We start from the raw sequence: 19,255 nt of genomic DNA, 5'->3' as shown, positions 1-19,255 counted from the left end.
CCTGCATGCTATGTTGGGCTGTTCTCTGTCACTGTCTTACCCTCCGAGTCTTTGGGGTGAACGCTAAACAGGCATTGCAATTTTCACTATGGTGATCTACCGGTAGGCAGAGGTTGCAGGTCGGGTGCCGGCCCTCCTTGGCAAACTTATGGTGGCAGTTTTTACAAAACTGGAATGGTGTCTTCTCCATTACCATGTACACGGAGTCCCCTGCATGTATATTCTACGGAACCGTTGCGGAGGAGCTTCTCCGGTGCCTTCTTCGGTCTTCTTCACTCCAGTAGACCTTCAACTAATTTTTCTTTAAATTCTGCAACTTTTTCCTTCTGATTGTTGGATAGCCTTCTGCATGGATCCAGACCCAATGGTGGGAGAAAAAAAATCTGACGATGGCGATCAAAGGTGAGAGCTTCCGGAGGGACACCAAATGGAGGTATGTCGACACCCACTCACAAAAAACAAAGTAGAAGGACAAAGGTTTTTGGGGTGAATTCCAGACCCAACCACTAGATGGCGGAATAATGCACAGCGTGTGAATCCAGAAAAGATTCATGCTGCAAAACTCCAGGTTTTTCTTCATACAGTCTCTCCCCATGAGTAAACGTCTGGAGACTTCCTGCTTTCTCTCAAACAAAATCATGTTTGAATGTTGTAGACCGCATGGTCTTGTGTAGCACAAACTAAAAAATGAATACCTTACAAACAATTTAGTCATGCACATCAATACCACTAGCACCTCCATGTTTAGGTCCATTGGTAGGCAAATCAAGAAACCCTGCACCCCCTTTGCCACTGGTGCACATTTTCTAAGAGTGAGCAAGCAAAACATCTCAGTTCACAGAGTTATTTAGCAATTCTCACAGGCAGAACGTGTTAAAAAAGAATGAGAAATGGGTTTGCTAGTCCTTGAAGCACTTTACCTCTATAATGTACTCCTGAGTATCCGCTACTACAGAAGAAAACTCCACCAGCACTGTATTAGGATCCTCCGAGACAAGCGTTTCTGCCATGCTGTCAGATGATTGATTTTCTTCAGACACCGATACTTCTTCTGCATCTTTAAGTGCAAGTAGACAGCCACCTAGGAAGAAATTATGAGGGCCATGTGGACAAATGTTAACACACCAAAAGGTTTAGGCAAGCCTAATTTGAAAAAGGAATGCATTTAAACCAGACGTCATTGTGAGAAGTTGGCCTGATGTATGATGTCACTAGTTCTAGTGTACACCTTATATCAGTCCAAATACCCTTATGGTGATTGGTTGTAAAGTCAACCTTATAGACCAGCTATCCTAGTGGTAGCATGGACAAGAGCAGTCTTAGGCTATACTCTGAATGGCATGTGAATCCAGCTGTGATACCATATATAATCCCTTGAATACCAAATGAAAGGACACCACAACAGATATATATATAAAATAAAGTGTATTTATTCTAGTCAAACCCTCAGCACTCTTTATGAGATTAGAGGTAAGTACAACACAGTCTTATTTAAGCATACATTAAGTCACACAGGTAAGTAATACAGTTAGGCCCTAGGGGCCACGCAAACCATATACTAAGTAAGTGGATCATCTAAAACTCTACCTAAGATTCATAGATGATATATTCTTAATATGGAACGGTCCTAATGACATCCTTGAAAACCAACTGAACCAGCTTAATCATATCGACCAGCGCATACAATTTACTTTTAACATCAGTACCCACTCTATCACCTTTTTGGACGTTAACATTACCAGATCTTCCACCAGCTTTGAAACAGATCTTTACCGTAAACCTACGGACAGGAACAACACCCTTCATTACCACAGCTTCCACCCTTTACCTCTTAAACAACACCTTCCATACTCACAAATGTTGAGGATCAAAAAAATAGTTTCCAACCCAATCAGATCCAACATACAAACGGACACTCTAATACACAGATTCAGATCTCGAGGATACCCTGATCAGGTATTGCAAGAAGCACGGAAACGATCATCCATGAAGACTCGTAATGAACTCTTGAAGCCTCAAATCAAAGATTCCAAAAACCAAATCACCATAGTTTCCAAATATTCAACTTTGAGTAATTCGTTCAAACGGATTATTCGCAAACATTGGCAACTTCTTACACTGGAAGAAGACTTCAACCATATATTCGATGAAACACCCATTTTTGCTTTCACCAGGAACAAAAACATAGGGGAAATTCTACAACAAATGCCACCAACCATCCAACAAACAGCAAAAGGCACAATCCCATGCCTAAACTGTAATAACTGTCATAACATCATTAAAGGCACGTACATAACACACCCTTTGAAAGGCCATAAAATCAAAATTAGAACAACAGCTACATGTGACACTTCCAACGTCATCTACATGCTCAAATGCCCCTGTGGCATGGTTTATGTTGGTCAAACCGAACGAAAGATCAAAATCAGACTAAACGAACACAAGTCCAACATAAGAAACAAACAATTGAAATCCTCAGTTGCCCAACATTTCACGGAAGCAAAACACTCAGTAAGCCAATTAAAGTTCTGCATTTTGGAAACCATTGAGAAAAAAGAAGGGAGAGATAATCACAACTTTCTTCTACAACGAGAAAATCATTGGATTTACCTATTGAACTCTATGAAGCCGAAAGGAATGAATGATCGGATAGAATTTTCTTGTTACCTTTAATACATTATCTCCAATGACTCAGAGAAGCATTACTCAAATCATGTTCTGTTCAAAAAATGTTGTCACTGTCTTTTAACATGCTACTTCCTTTGTATTTTAGTCTTTTTTTTCTTTCTACACCCTTACATCCTTTAAACTTCTTTATAATTGCTAATTCTAGTTAGAAACTCGCTTTGATCTTTATTATTTTGTTATTGTTTTCTACATGTCTCCTTGCTTCAACCTGTTACCTTTTAATTTTATCACCACGCTTATATTTTTACATATTTCAATCATCTTGTTACATTTTTAGTCCTTTTTCTAATTTACACGACTATTCACCATCAACACATAGTCTGTTTTCACTCTCTGATATATTATCAACATCACGTGATTACACCTTCGTTATTTAAAATTCACGCACCAATCCCGATTACCACTTCACCGCTGATCCTACGCACCTGAATCTCGCATACTCGGTAAGAGAAAACTAACACACTCTTCGATGCATTATGCAACTTACTTTCTTGTACGTTTAGTTACATTGTTTCTATACGTTAATTCTAAAAACATCACATTAACCGCATGATCCCTCACGACCAGTATCGGCACAATCCGTAACAACGCTATAAACTTTCGATTAACAATCTTAGTTACCTCTCACTTTTCACTATCCGTTAGCACCACTAACGCGTTAATAACATCCCACTGTCATTTATTTTTTCACTCCGCAACCCGTTATTCGGTTTAGTAAACAGTTACACTCCGTTACCTTCCACTGCTTACTTTTCCACTGTTACCGAGACAATTACCCAGCTTTCACCTGCACTATCTTACCACGTCATGGATCTATCGTCACCACACGCTTTATTAACAATTCGCGTTTCACCATTTCTCTTAAATGTATATGATGTATTATATCTTCGTTCAGTATAAATATCGTAAATTCATGGTGTATATAATTGTTTACAGATCTCCCCTGATGAAGGCAAATTTTGCCGAAATGCATTGGGAACGACTATGGGAATGATTATGTAGTTATAAATTACAACGAAATTACCGTCATCCAAGGATTAAAAACTGCCACGTGTTTTTCTATGAATGAATAGAAAACAATAAAAAACTTTATTTTGGAAACAACTCAACTTGTGATGAACTATTTCTACTAAAAAGCTAAAAACCGCATCTGCGGCCTCTAACCAGTGCCTGGGGGACACACCCCATATTATTGGGGGTGCTTCTCATATGTTTCTATTTTCACTCCATCTCGGAGAGTAATACCCCGTGAGCACGGTGCAACCTCCAAAACTTTGGAAAAATTCAGGAAGTGCGCGTACTACTCTCTTTTTTACACAATTCAGTCCGACTTTCAGTACGCAGCACTCCATCAACAATATGCAATTCGATGAAATATCAAACCTTACGGACACTAGAGCGGATACTTTTGCCTTCGGACATGATGAAGCTGCTAGAATTTACGCTCTTATACACGAGGATTCTACTACATATTCCAGTCACAACACTAAAGAACAGAACATCCGTCAACTTCTCTACCTTTCTAAAAAAGAAATTAACCAACGTCTTCATGCAAGTACCTTGATCAGATACCATAAAGCACAAAGAATTCCCAGGGGTCTCAGAATTCCACTAAAACCTTCACTTTGTAAGAACCAGCAAAAATTCAAGGATAAATGGTTCGCAATTTTGAATAAATGTTCGCTTGATCTAATCCTTTTGATCATCGAAGAACTGTCATGTATACTGGAAGAACTTACGAGAGACATCAACGACATTAAAAACGAACTACAGAACTTATTAACACCAGAGGAACTAACCAACATGCTAGAAAACATTAACTCCCAACTAGCTAAACACACTGCGGAAGTGAACGAACGCAAAGTTCGCAAATTTCGCAGGGATACAACGGATTATAAGATGGGGGAAGTATATTCATGGGCAGAAATGTATGCCAAACGCCGACAGAACAAACCATACTCAGCCAACACGGATACGTCATCATCGGAGAGCGATCGCACTCAACAACCTAAGAAATTCACTCCAAGAGAGAGTACACTGGAACCCATGGCACCAACCAATGTACCTTCAACATCTACCACGTCTTTAACCTCCACAACTTCTGAAGAAACGGTTTCTTCACCTGCTCCTTTTTTAGGGGTAGGTCACTCAGGCCAAGACGACCCAGGAGGAGTAATAGAAAAAACCGGAGACAAAGAAAAAGAGAAGGACCAACCTCAAACACGGACAACTTCAACCAAGAAGGACCGACAGAAACGGGCGAACCAACAGAAAACCTAGTCATCAACATCTCCGATCACCATTTCAGTGACATCCAACTTAGAATCCTACAGAAAGGCACGTCCTTCGTACCAACAGCATCTAGCAACACACTTGAACTAGACATCAGTTTTTTCAAGTTGATGAGGAAACTCAGACTGCGTCATTTCTTTGACAACATCTTAAAGAACACACAGGAACAGGAACATGATCCCCTCATGGGCTTACAAGTTAAAAGCACCTTCATGGCTCCTATAAGCCATAAAAGTCTTGACCTGTTTGAATCAATAGTCAGGAAAGACATAGCGAAACTTAATCCAAAGAAGACATCTAAATTACAAAATCTCACCAACAAGGAACTAGGCATCATCAAAGCGATTGCACAAAACCAAGATATTATCTGTACCAAAGCCGACAAAGGAGGAGCCCTTGTTATCCTCAACACCCAGTACTACAATTCCCAGATAACATTACATCTACATGACGCGAATACATATATGAAACTTGCATTCAACCCTACAACATCTTTCATGGGAATTCTACAATCCTTGATCCAAAAAGCCTTTGAAATGGGTACCATTAACGAGAAAGTTAAAAAGTACCTCATACAATCAAACCCAAAGAGTCCAACTATATTTCTGGCACCAAAAATTCACAAACATCCAACTCAGCCACCTTGCCGACCGATTGTCAGCACACGAGGAAGCATCCATGAACCAGCAGGCAAGTATCTCGACCGACACTTGCAACCCAGTGTCTACAACATGAGATCCTTCATCAAGGACACAACCGACTTTCTGACTAAATTACACCAAACAACCATCAACGATGAAGAGAACATCATCTTATGTACAGTGGACGTGAATTCCCTGTACACATCTATCCCCCATTCATCCGGTTTGGAAGCCGTAGAACATGTACTATTACAAACCAACTATCCACAAGATTTACAAGTTTTTTTTAATGGAATTGATGCAATTTACTCTTCATCATAGTTATTTCCAACATAACAATGAGTGGTTTCAGCAACTATCGGGCACTTCCATGGGAAACTGTGCAGCCCCGGCGTATGCCAATATCTTTATGAATCGGTTCGAAGAAGACAACATTCTAAGCATAAAAACATGGACGGATCATCTAAAACTCTACCTAAGATTCATAGATGATATATTCTTAATATGGAACGGTCCTAATGACATCCTTGAAAACCAACTGAACCAGCTTAATCATATCGACCAGCGCATACAATTTACTTTTAACATCAGTACCCACTCTATCACCTTTTTGGACGTTAACATTACCAGATCTTCCACCAGCTTTGAAACAGATCTTTACCGTAAACCTACGGACAGGAACAACACCCTTCATTACCACAGCTTCCACCCTTTACCTCTTAAACAACACCTTCCATACTCACAAATGTTGAGGATCAAAAAAATAGTTTCCAACCCAATCAGATCCAACATACAAACGGACACTCTAATACACAGATTCAGATCTCGAGGATACCCTGATCAGGTATTGCAAGAAGCACGGAAACGATCATCCATGAAGACTCGTAATGAACTCTTGAAGCCTCAAATCAAAGATTCCAAAAACCAAATCACCATAGTTTCCAAATATTCAACTTTGAGTAATTCGTTCAAACGGATTATTCGCAAACATTGGCAACTTCTTACACTGGAAGAAGACTTCAACCATATATTCGATGAAACACCCATTTTTGCTTTCACCAGGAGCAAAAACATAGGGGAAATTCTACAACAAACGCCACCAACCATCCAACAAACAGCAAAAGGCACAATCCCATGCCTAAACTGTAATAACTGTCATAACATCATTAAAGGCACGTACATAACACACCCTTTGAAAGGCCATAAAATCAAAATTAGAACAACAGCTACATGTGACACTTCCAACGTCATCTACATGCTCAAATGCCCCTGTGGCATGGTTTATGTTGGTCAAACCGAACGAAAGATCAAAATCAGACTAAACGAACACAAGTCCAACATAAGAAACAAAATTGAAATCCTCAGTTGCCCAACATTTCACGGAAGCAAAACACTCAGTAAGCCAATTAAAGTTCTGCATTTTGGAAACCATTGAGAAAAAAGAAGGGAGAGATAATCACAACTTTCTTCTACAACGAGAAAATCATTGGATTTACCTATTGAACTCTATGAAGCCGAAAGGAATGAATGATCGGATAGAATTTTCTTGTTACCTTTAATACATTATCTCCAATGACTCAGAGAAGCATTACTCAAATCATGTTCTGTTCAAAAAATGTTGTCACTGTCTTTTAACATGCTACTTCCTTTGTATTTTAGTCTTTTTTTCTTTCTACACCCTTACATCCTTTAAACTTCTTTATAATTGCTAATTCTAGTTAGAAACTCGCTTTGATCTTTATTATTTTCTTATTGTTTTCTACATGTCTCCTTGCTTCAACCTGTTACCTTTTAATTTTATCACCACGCTTATATTTTTACATATTTCAATCATCTTGTTACATTTTTAGTCCTTTTTCTAATTTACACGACTATTCACCATCAACACATAGTCTGTTTTCACTCTCTGATATATTATCAACATCACGTGATTACACCTTCGTTATTTAAAATTCACGCACCAATCCAGATTACCACTTCACCGCTGATCCTACGCACCTGAATCTCGCATACTCGGTAAGAGAAAACTAACACACTCTTCGATGCATTATGCAACTTACTTTCTTGTACGTTTAGTTACATTGTTTCTATACGTTAATTCTAAAAACATCACATTAACCGCATGATCCGTCATGACCAGTATCGGCACAATCCGTAACAACGCTATAAACTTTCGATTAACAATCTTAGTTACCTCTCACTTTTCACTATCCGTTAGCACCACTAACGCGTTAATAACATCCCACTGTCATTTATTTTTTCACTCCGCAACCCGTTATTCGGTTCAGTAACCAGTTACACTCCGTTACCTTCCACTGCTTACTTTTCCACTGTTACCGAGACAATTACCCAGCTTTCACCTGCACTATCTTACCACGTCATGGATCTATCGTCACCACACGCTTTATTAACAATTCGCGTTTCACCATTTCTCTTAAATGTATATGATGTATTATATCTTCGTTCAGTATAAATATCGTAAATTCATGGTGTATATAATTGTTTACAGATCTCCCCTGATGAAGGCAAATTTTGCCGAAATGCATTGGGAACGACTATGGGAATGATTATGTAGTTATAAATTACAGTCATCCAAGGATTAAAAACTGCCATGTGTTTTTCTATGAATGAATAGAAAACAATAAAAAACTTTATTTTGGAAACAACTCAACTTGTGATGAACTATTTCTACTAAAAAGCTAAAAACCGCATCTGCGGCCTCTAACCAGTGCCTGGGGGACACACCCCATATTATTGGGGGTGCTTCTCATATGTATAAGGACCACTGTCACGGAAATAGAATAGGCCTAGGGAATCGCTGGGGCTACACTACACTAGCGTTAGTTAGGAAGTGGGAGGCCCACGGGATTCGTGTGCAGAGTGGAAACACTCACGCGTAAAAGTCACTAGCAATAGTACAGTTTAGAAAACGATAGATTTAGGACACTTCCGGAGTAGCTAGGAAGTCGAGACTGGAAAACTAGACACTAGGATAGTCACTATCCTGATGAGCACCGGAGTACCCAAGTTACCTAGCCCACAGGCTGCGGGTGCATAGGGGTGAAGATGCGTCGGTTTTCGTCGTCGACTCCTATGGATGCCTGAAGAAAAGATGCTGACAGGCAGTCAGTGAAGAGTGTCCGGTGGATCCCAAGGCTGGGATCAAGAAGAGAGGAGACCTGCAAGCAGAAGGGACAGAGTCAAGGTCACTAGCCAGTGACCACGTGGAACCAGGACGGAACCAGGCGATGTCGTGAAGATTGCAGGGGAAGGTGAAGCTTGTCGCTGCAGCCAGGAGGACCAGGAAGCGTCGAGGACGACCAGGAGGCGAGCTGTCCCACGAAGGCTCTTGCTGTCGGCGGCGTCGAAGTTGGACTAGGACTCACCAAGCCTTGGCAAGCGGAACCCACGAAGAACGGAGGACTTGCTTCTGGTGCAGACCAGGAAGGTCTGGGGTGCTTCTTCTTTGCAGAGAAGCGGGAGCCAGTCTGGAGGAGCCAAACCAGCGCAGAAGATTTCAGGGTGCGTCGTCACAAAGGCCACTAGCCAGCGGGCAAGCAACCGGACAGACGCGGCAAGCAGGAAAATGCAGAAGGGCCCCACGCAGGACTCGTGGAGTGTGGGGGGCTGATCTTCGGTGCAGATGGTGCTTGGGGTTGGGGCTTCTCAATCCCCGGTGCACAACTTCGAGGGTGCCTCAGAAGCTGCGCTTGAAGTTACTAGCCACTTTTCCCAGGTAGCCGGTCCCACGTCGCTCGTCGCCTCCACGGATCTCAGCTCTGCTGTGGATGTGTATCAGGGTCGGAGAAGTCTGGAAGTCAAGGCTCTGGTCGGGCTCTGCAGTCGGTTCGTCGTAGAACGTGGGCAAAGCAAAGGGTAGTCTCTTGATGGTGCCTGTTTGCACAGGGTAGCCACTCCTTGGCCACAAGGGAGATTCTTCAGTCTTCTTCTTTCGTCGAATGTCGAAGGTCCAGAGTTTCTGTTCAAGTTTGCAGGTTCAGGATAATCTAAAGTCTTGAGGCCCAACTCCCACTCTTATACTAATCTGGGGGGCTGGGATACCTGCTAGGTCACGCCTTATGGGTGGGACCTGGGAGGGGGTGGTTACACCCACTTCCCTTTGTCCAGTTTCGCGCCAGAGCTGGGGCTGGAGTGCCCCAGCGCCGGTTTGAACTGGACTATGCAAGGAACACCTTGTGTGCCCCAGGCATGTCTCATTCCTTTCAGCCCACCCTGCCCCAATACACTAAAGGCTGTCTGGGGAGGTGCTAGCACCTCCCCAAGCAGGAAACCTATTGTCCAGGCCTCCCTGGCTGGGATCACTCCCAGCTGCAGGAGGTCAGACTTGTGTCGTGGCAGCAGCATCCATTTTGTGATGCTGAGGCTTTGGTCAGAGGCTAACAGTTGAGTATGATTTTAACATGTCTTTCCCTCTAGAAGGGGGGAATAATATCCTCATGTCCAAAAATGGCATGGGGGTATTATTCCACAGTGTTAGACACCTTACACGACATGTTTCGATAAAGACAAACCATAGTTACCATAACCGTTTAAGATTATAAGGCACTTTAAGAGTATATGGTAGGCTAGATACTAGAACAGCTATAAGGACTTGGTTCCGAAAGCTGCAGACAGGCTCAGCTCATGCTAGAGCACCATCTCACATGTTACCAAGCACTCTGCCTCCAGGATTGTTAAGGCCTGCCATAGGAGTGACTGATAGGTACACATGTGTCTATATGTAAGTTAGGTATAGGAATACTACACCTAAGCAAGGGGTGATTACACGACCTTGCCCCAGCTGAGTGATCAGCCAGTTGTGACAAAATGGAAGGCCAGGCCAGGGGTGGCATAATACATGCTGCAGCCCCTGGTAGGCCTAGGGTACACCTATGCCCTGGGTACCTAGGGTACACTGTACAGGGGCCAATAAGGTGATCCTATCCAAATGGGTTATGCACCTAAAGTACATAGTATTAATTTTAAAGAGAGAGCAGACAGCCTGAGACCCTGAATGGCAGGATCTCAGGCCAACTAAGTCGAAAAACCAGCTAGACACTAGGCAAAAAGTTGGGGGTAACCATAGTCAGATATCCACCTTCCTACACAACCCCCCCCCAAACGAAAGGAGATAAGGCTGGCCTTGACAAGGTAAGCCTCTATTGCCTAAGTGGCCATATAAGGAAGAACCAGCACTGGCATGGTTACCCCCTGTCTCATGGTCCACTAAGCAATCCCTCATCCTAAAGGTATCATAGGGTCTCCACCATAGGGAATCTCTATCTTTGGGGTGTCTTTGCAAAGTAAAAGGCTGGTGTTGAGATGGAGTACTGAAGTGAGTGTCCTCAAAGTGAGGCCTCAGCTTCCTCCAATCATCCTCCACCATGGATGCCTTTCTTTCTTTCACTGATTTGCACTGTGCTCTCAGGGTCAGCCTCTGGCTACCTAAAGCTGGAGGCTGGGTCCCTTTTGTGGGCTTACTGGAGAGACAGGTCAGGTTTGGGGCCCTAAGGTCCCAGGTTTGCCTGTGCCCAACAGAATCCCTCTGGGGGAGGTCCCTAACTACCTGTAAAGGGGATCCCTCAGGAGTGTTTTTACCCATCACCTGGCTAGGGCTACTAGCCAGGCAATCCTCATTCTTTTGATGGGGGGGTTCTTGTGGACAGGGGCCCTCTTGGGGTCCACTGGCCTCCCTGACCTCTGCAGCCCTGGGCTGACTGAGGCAGGGTAGAGAGAGGCAGGCTACCTGCACCAGACTGGGTCCCACCTTGGAAGGGGCCACTGACATCAGAGGCTCTGCCAGGCCAGGCCTGGCTACCTCTGGGGCAGTTCCTTCACAAGGGGTGAGGTCAGATCCCTGAGGAGGCTGACCTTTTCCTAATGTCTGGGGAGAGGGAGACTTTTCTTCCTCCCCACTACTCTCCGTTTGTGTGGAGTGATCCATAGTTTCAGGCTTCACTACACCTAGGTCAGTCTGAGTATGGGCTGAGACCATTACAGCCTTGCCAACCTTTTCAGGGAGGCACTCAGTTTGGGTTTGAGCTGTGACTGTCACAGCTCTGCCAGTCTCTACAGGGAAGTCTGTCTTTGCCTGGGCTGTGGCTACCACTGCCCTTCCAACCTTTTCAGGGAGGAAATCTACTTGGACAGGGGTTGTGGCTGGCACAACCCCACTACCCTTTTGTGAAAGGCCTACCATTTTAGAATGGGTGTCTTGTTCAACTTCAGCCCAAGCTGAGAGTTCTAAGTCATTCCCCAGTAAGCAGTCCACAGGCAAGGTTGGAGACACTGCCACCCTTTTAGGGCCAGTGACCCCTCCCCAGCTGTGACATACCTCTGCCATGGGATGACTGTTCTGTTTGCCATCAATGTTAGTTACCTGGTATGAGAAACCAGGCAAAAGCTGCTCAGAGGGAACTAGCCTATGGGCCACCATAGTGATGCTAGCTCCAGTGTCTCTGTAGGCCTCAGCTTTTCTACCATTGATGTAGGGCTCCTGTCTGTACCTACCCAAAGTGTTGGGACAGGCAGTGAAGTTGGCAAACCCCATGCCACCATCACAGACAAGAGTAGCTGCTGTAGGGGAATTGGCTAAGTCAGGATCCCCCTGTGTTCCCCAAGAAAACCCAACCAAATTTTGGGGGGCACTCCCACCACCTGGGGGATTACTGCTGACAGTAATAGGTGGTGTGACAGGAGTAGTTGGAGGAACAGTTTTGTTTTTAGCCCTTGGGCAACTGCTGTCAGTTTTCCAATGCCCAGGAGTTTTACACTCATGGCAGTAAGGCTTTTTAACTGTGGTAGAGGAGGGAGCTTGGGACCCACCACCCTGTGTGGAGTTTTGGGGCCCTGAGGAAGATTTCTCTTTTGCTTTATCCCCACCCTTCTCTTGAGGCTTGGTGGTATCTTTCTTTTGGTCACCACCCTGATTTTTAGGCCTAATCCTGGTCCCGACCCATTTATCTGCCCTCTTTCCCAATTCTTGGGGAGAGGTCAAATCTGAGTCTACCAGGTGTTGATGGAGAAGCTGGTTCTGACAATTACTAAGGATCTGCTCCCTCATAATCAAGTTGTACAATCCTGTATAGTCCTGCACCTTGCTGCCAGTTAACCAACCTTCCAAAGCATTAGTGGCACAATCCACAAAATCAGACCAGTCCTGTGTCTGTGTCTTCTGGCTGTCTCTGAACAACAACCTATATTGCTCAGTGGTTAAGCCAAACCCATCTATCAGAGCACTCTTCAGGACTTTGTAATTGTTAGCATCCTCATCACTGACTGTGAGGAGCTTGTCTCTACCTTTGTCAGAAAAGGAGAGCCACAAGATAGCTGCCCACTGACTCTGGGGTACCTGCTGTACTTTGCAGGCCCTCTCTAAAGCAGTCATCCACTTGTGGATGTCATCCCCATTCTGATATGGGGGGACTATCTTGCTTAGGTTTCTATTATCATAGTGCCTGTCTCTATCCTTAGGGATATTGCTGCCACCAGTGGGTTCGGACCCACTTAACTTTTGCTCTCTAGCCAGAGCAAGCTTCTCCTTGGCAAGGGCAAGTTCTTCCCTCTGAATCCTCAGATTAGCTTCCCTCATTCTGGCTTCATGTTCCTTTCTCTCAGGGGAAGTCATTCCCCTGTGAGAGGAAACACTAGAGATGGTAGAGACATGGGAGTGAAGGGGATCTGTCCCTCCTGTTTCTCTGGTTAAGCCCACTTGGGGGTCTGTATGGGGGGGCCCCATGCAAACTCCCATGTAAACTTAGGTTAGCCTGGCTAAGTCTTCCTACTTGGCCCTGGCTGTCTACCTCTCCATCTGAAGCCCCATCTGACTCCTCTGTGGTGGGTAGACCCTCCTCTGTACCTAGGGTACCTGCCTGAGAGGCCCTAAGAGCATCATACTCCTCTAGGAGTTGTCTTAACTGAAGGAGGGTAGGGTTTGCAGCCTGTTTTATTCCTCTGGAGGTACACAATTGTCTCATCTCCTGGAATGTTAAGGTATCATATATAGAGGGGGTCTTCTGCAGACCTGACCCTCCTGAGAGAGCATCTACTTGATCTCCTCTCAGAGACATGATCTAGTGAGGGTGTGGTGTGTGCACCTACCTACACTAGTTGTTTCTACTAAACCTCTCTAGTAGTTGTAGTCAGGGTGGGTTACTCCCTTCAGCCTACAACTACTAAGTCCAGTAGGACTTAAGTATTATAATCTATGTTATATGTACCTAGACAACATCTGTGTGATCTTTCAAGTTAGTATCTCAAGATTACAATGGTATTACAACAGCAAGCTCAGATCCCAACCGCTGCTCACCAATGTGAGAAGTTGGCCTGATGTATGATGTCACTAGTTCTAGTGTACACCTTATATCCGTCCAAATACCCTTATGGTGATTGGTTGTAAAGTCAACCTTATAGACCAGCTATCCTAGTGGTAGCATGGACAAGAGCAGTCTTAGGCTAAACTCTGAATGGCATGTGAAGCCAGCTGTGATACCATATATAATCCCTTGAATACCAAATGAAAGGACACCACAACAGATATATATATAAAATAAAGTGTATTTATTCTAGTCAAACCCTCAGCACTCTTTATGAGATTAGAGGTAAGTACAACACAGTCTTATTTAAGCATACATTAAGTCACACAGGTAAGTAATACAGTTAGGCCCTAGGGGCCACGCAAACCATATACTAAGTAAGTGGTATAAGAACCACTGTCACGGAAATAGAATAGGCCTAGGGAATCGCTGGGGCTACACTACACTAGCGTTAGTTAGGAAGTGGGAGGCCCACGGGATTCGTGTGCAGAGTGGAAACACTCACGCGTAATGCGTAAAAGTCACTAGCAATAGTACAGTTTAGAAAACGGTAGATTTAGGACACTTCCGGAGTAGCTAGGAAGTCGAGACTGGAAAACTAGACACTAGGATAGTCACTATCCTGATGAGCACCGGAGTACCCAAGTTACCTAGCCCACAGGCTGCGGGTGCATAGGGGTGAAGATGCGTCGGTTTTCGTCGTCGACTCCTATGGATGCCAGAAGAAAAGATGCTGACAGGCAGTCAGTGAAGAGTGTCCGGTGGATCCCAAGGCTGGGATCAAGAAGAGAGGAGACCTGCAAGCAGAAGGGACAGAGTCAAGGTCACTAGCCAGTGACCACGTGGAACCAGGACGGAACCAGGCGATGTCGTGAAGATTGCAGGGGAAGGTGAAGCTTGTTGCTGCAGCCAGGAGGACCAGGAAGCGTCGAGGACGACCAGGACCAGGAGGCGAGCTGTCCCACGAAGGCTCTTGCTGTCGGCGGCGTCAAAGTTGGACTAGGGCTCACCAAGCCTTGGCAAGCGGAACCCACGAAGAACGGAGGACTTGCTTCTGGTGCAGACCAGGAAGGTCTGGGGTGCTTCTTCTTTGCAGAGAAGCGGGAGCCAGTCTGGAGGAGCCAAACCAGCGCAGAAGATTTCAGGGTGCGTCGTCACAAAGGCCACTAGCCAGCGGGCAAGCAACCGGACAGACGCGGCAAGCAGGAAAATGCAGAAGGGCCCCACGCAGGACTCGTGGAGTGTGGGGGGCTGATCTTCGGTGCAGATGGTGCTTGGGGTTGGGGCTTCTCAATCCCCGGTGCACAACTTCGAGGGTGCCTCAGAAGCTGCGCTTGAAGTTACTAGCCACTTTTCCCAGGTAGCCGGTCCCACGTCGCTAGTCGCCTCCACGGATCTCAGCTCTGCTGTGGATGTGGATCAGGGTCGGAGAAGTCTGGAAGTCAAGGCTCTGGTCGGGCTCTGCAGTCGGTTCCTCGTAGAACGTGGGCAAAGCAAAGGGTAGTCTCTTGATGGTGCCTGTTTGCACAGGGTAGCCACTCCTTGGCTACAAGGGAGATTCTTCAGTCTTCTTCTTTCGTCGAATGTCGAAGGTCCAGAGTTTCTGTTCAAGTTTGCAGGTTCAGGATAATCTAAAGTCTTGAGGCCCAACTCCCACTCTTATACTAATCTGGGGGGCTGGGATACCTGCTAGGTCACGCCTTATGGGTGGGACCTGGGAGGGGGTGGTTACACCCACTTCCCTTTGTCCAGTTTCGCGCCAGAGCTGGGGCTGGAGTGCCCCAGCGCCGGTTTGAACTGGACTATGCAAGGAACACCTTGTGTGCCCCAGGCATGTCTCACCTTTCAGCCCACCCTGCCCCAATACACTAAAGGCTGTCTGGGGGGAAAGCTATTGTCCAGGCCTCCCTGGCTGGGATCACTCCCAGCTGCAGGAGGTCAGACTTGTGTCGTGGCAGCAGCATCCATTTTGTGATGCGGAGGCTTTGGTCAGAGGCTAACAGTGGAGTATGATTTTAACATGTCTTTCCCTCTAGAAGGGGGGAATAATATCCTCATGTCCAAAAATGGCATGGGGGTATTATTCCACAGTGTTAGACACCTTACACGACATGTTTCGATAAAGCCAAACCATAGTTACCATAACCGTCTAAGATTATAAGGCACTTTAAGAGTATATGGTAGGCTAGATACTAGAACAGCTATAAGGACTTGGTTCCGAAAGCTGCAGACAGGCTCAGCTCATGCTAGAGCACCATCTCACATGTTACCAAGCACTCTGCCTCCAGGATTGTTAAGGCCTGCCATAGGAGTGACTGATAGGTACACGTGTCTATATGTAAGTTAGGTATAGGAATACTACACCTAAGCAAGGGGTGATTACACGACCTTGCCCCAGCTGAGTGATCAGCCAGTTGTGTCAAAATGGAAGGCCAGGCCAGGGGTGGCATAATACATGCTGCAGCCCCTGGTAGGCCTAGGGTACACCTATGCCCTGGGTACCTAGGGTACACTGTACAGGGGCCAATAAGGTGATCCTATCCAAATGGGTTATGCACCTAAAGTACATAGTATTAATTTTAAAGAGAGAGCAGACAGCCTGAGACCCTGAATGGCAGGATCTCAGGCCAACTAAGTCGAAAAACCAGCTACACACTAGGCAAAAAGTTGGGGGTAACCATAGTCAGATATCCACCTTCCTACAGTCATGTTGAGTATTCAGCAAATAAATCCCATCATCATGTAGGATATATAAATGTTCTTGTGTAAAGTACATATGAGGTTCACAAAGCGTCAGTAATAGCATTATACAACTCACCAAAGGTATCTAACCGCTATCTACACAAATATGCAAAATAATTATGTAAAATGTAGTTTCAAAAGACTCTACAAAAGAAAACTGTGCTCAAGCACAATTGTTGCAAACAAGTTTCTACACCAGCAATAGATTTGCTATTCTATACTTAGAACAGACTACCAAAAAGCAAAACTTCTAAGAGAACCGAGAGTTGCAGTAGTAAAGTGTGGCACAAAGTCACAATGCATGATCTCCTTCACCTGCCTTTGAGGATGACAACTAGGGAGTAAAAGTCTATGCCATAATACTTACCAAACCTATAAAATGATCACCCAGTAGCCGACCTTGCAATTCTCTAGTGTTGGGACATTCCTCATTAATGTCTGCTGTGACTGCCGGGTTGAGAGGACTTTAGGCCTAATCAGTAAAAGTCAGCGGACGTTTTGTAACGGTGTACAAAACAGTCCTTCTAGCTATGGATGGCATGTATGATTCCAAGTCAGTGTGTATAGCTCCACATTTGACCATTCATTGGACTAGGTCTTTATTTTGTCTTTGCAGTACTATAAAACTATCGTACAATCCAAGGTCTGTTAGAATATTTTTCCAAGACAGGACAGATGTGAGAAGAACGTTGGAAAAGAAACTACTTGACAAATGTAAATGCCAGAAACAATATTGGCCTGGAGCAAAGAGGAGAGCTCTCAATGATACCCTGTTGTGATGGAAAAAAGTACAAGTTTCAAGCGAGCTTGAAGATCATTAACCCCTTAGCTGAAGCAATGGCCACTCCTATAGTGGTTTCACTAAAAAGTGATAAAATGCTGCTTTATGAAAGGGAGACCCAATAATTTAGATACCATTTAATTCCTCACAGGAACAGCAAAAGAGAGGTCTGTTAAATGCATCTGTAGAACTCACTAACTATAGTTCAATATACTAAAAGTGGCAGAAAAGTATGGCACTATTAGTCAAACCGAGGCAATACACCTCTTTTTGGCACACTTGGGACAACAGAAGAACCCTGTAGGAAGGTGGATATCTGACTATGGTTACCCCCAACTTTTTGCCTAGTGTCTAGCTGGTTTTTCGACTTAGTTGGCCTGAGATCCTGCCATTCAGGGTCTCAGGCTGTCTGCTCTCTCTTTAAAATGGACTCCATGTACCCTAGGTACATTCCCAATTGGTAAGGATCACCTTATTGGACCCTGTACAGTGTACCCTAGGTACCCAGGGCATAGGTGTACCCTAGGCCTCCCAGGGGCTGCAGCATGTATTATGCCACCCCTGGTCTGGCCTTCCAATCAGACACATCTGGCTGATCACTCAGCTGGGGCAAGGTCGTGTAATCACCCCTTGCTTAGATATAGTATGCCTATATCTACCCTTATATATAGACACATGTGTACCTATCAGTCACTCCTATGGCAGGCCTTAACAATCCTGGAGGCAGAGTGCTTGGTAACATGTGAGATGGTGCTCTAGCATGAGCTGAGCCTGTCTGCAGCTTTCGGAACCATGTCCTTATAGCTGTTCTATGATATAGCCTACCATATACTCTTAAAGTGCCTTATAATCTTAGACGGTTATGGTAACTATGGTTTGGCTTTATCGAAACATGTCGTGTAAGGTGTCTAACACTTTGGAATAATACCCCCATACCATTTCTGGTGATGAGGATATTATTCCTCCCTTCTAGAGGGAGAGACATGTTAAAATCCTACTTTGCTGTTTAACTCTAACCAAAGCCTCAGCATCACAAAATGGATGCTGCTGCCACAGACACGAGTCTGACCCCCTGCTGCTGGGAGTGATCCTGGCAAGGGAGGCTTGGACAATAGGTTTCCTGCTTGGGGAGGTGCTAGCACCTCCCCAGACAGCCTTTAGTGTATTGGGGCAGGGTGGGCTGAAAGGAATGAGACATGCCTGGGGCACACAAGGTGTTCCTTGCATAGTCCAGTTCAAACCGGCGCTGGGGCACTCCAGCCCCAGCTCTGGCGCGAAACTGGACAAAGGGAAGTGGGTGTAACCACCCCCTCCCAGGTCCCACCCATAAGGCGTGACCTAGCAGGTATCCCAGCCCCCCAGATTAGTATAAGAGTGGGAGTTGGGCCTCAAGACTTTAGATTATCCTGAACCTGCAAAACTGAACAGAAACTCTGGACCTTCGACATTCGACGAAAGAAGAAGACTGAAGAATCTCCCTTGTAGCCAAGGAGTGGCTACCCTGTGCAAACAGGCACCATCAAGAGACTACCCTTTGCTTTGCCCACGTTCTACGAGGAACCGACTGCAGAGCCTGACCAGAGCCTTGACTTCCAGACTTCTCCGACCCTGATCCACATCTGCAGCAGAGCTGAGATCCGTGGAGGCGACGAGCGACGTGGGACTGGCTACCTGGAAAAAGTGGCTAGTAACTTCAAGCGCAGCTTCTGAGGCACCCTCGAAGTTGTGCACCGGGGATTGAGAAGCCCCAACCCCAAGCACCATCTGCACCGAAGATCAGCCCCCCACACTCCACG

The 19,255-nt window shown here is 45.1% G+C and overlaps 1 protein-coding gene across 1 annotated transcript in view; it reads right to left on the bottom strand.

Moving 5' to 3' along the window:
• The window catches only part of E4F1 (E4F transcription factor 1), a 422,222-nt gene that overhangs the window by 66,391 nt on the left and 336,576 nt on the right, over positions 1–19,255 (bottom strand). The window contains exon 12 of the mRNA XM_085629438.1: positions 921–1,081. Coding sequence (XP_085485564.1) covers positions 921–1,081 — 161 coding nt within the window. The remainder of the gene's footprint in view (positions 1–920; positions 1,082–19,255) is intronic.

Source organism: Triturus cristatus, chromosome 10, assembly GCF_964204655.1.
Source record: "Triturus cristatus chromosome 10, aTriCri1.1, whole genome shotgun sequence".
NCBI classification, from domain to species: Eukaryota; Metazoa; Chordata; class Amphibia; order Caudata; family Salamandridae; genus Triturus; species Triturus cristatus.
The sequence above is the reverse complement of the archived record's forward strand: the minus strand, read 5'-3'. Positions and strand labels throughout refer to the sequence as shown.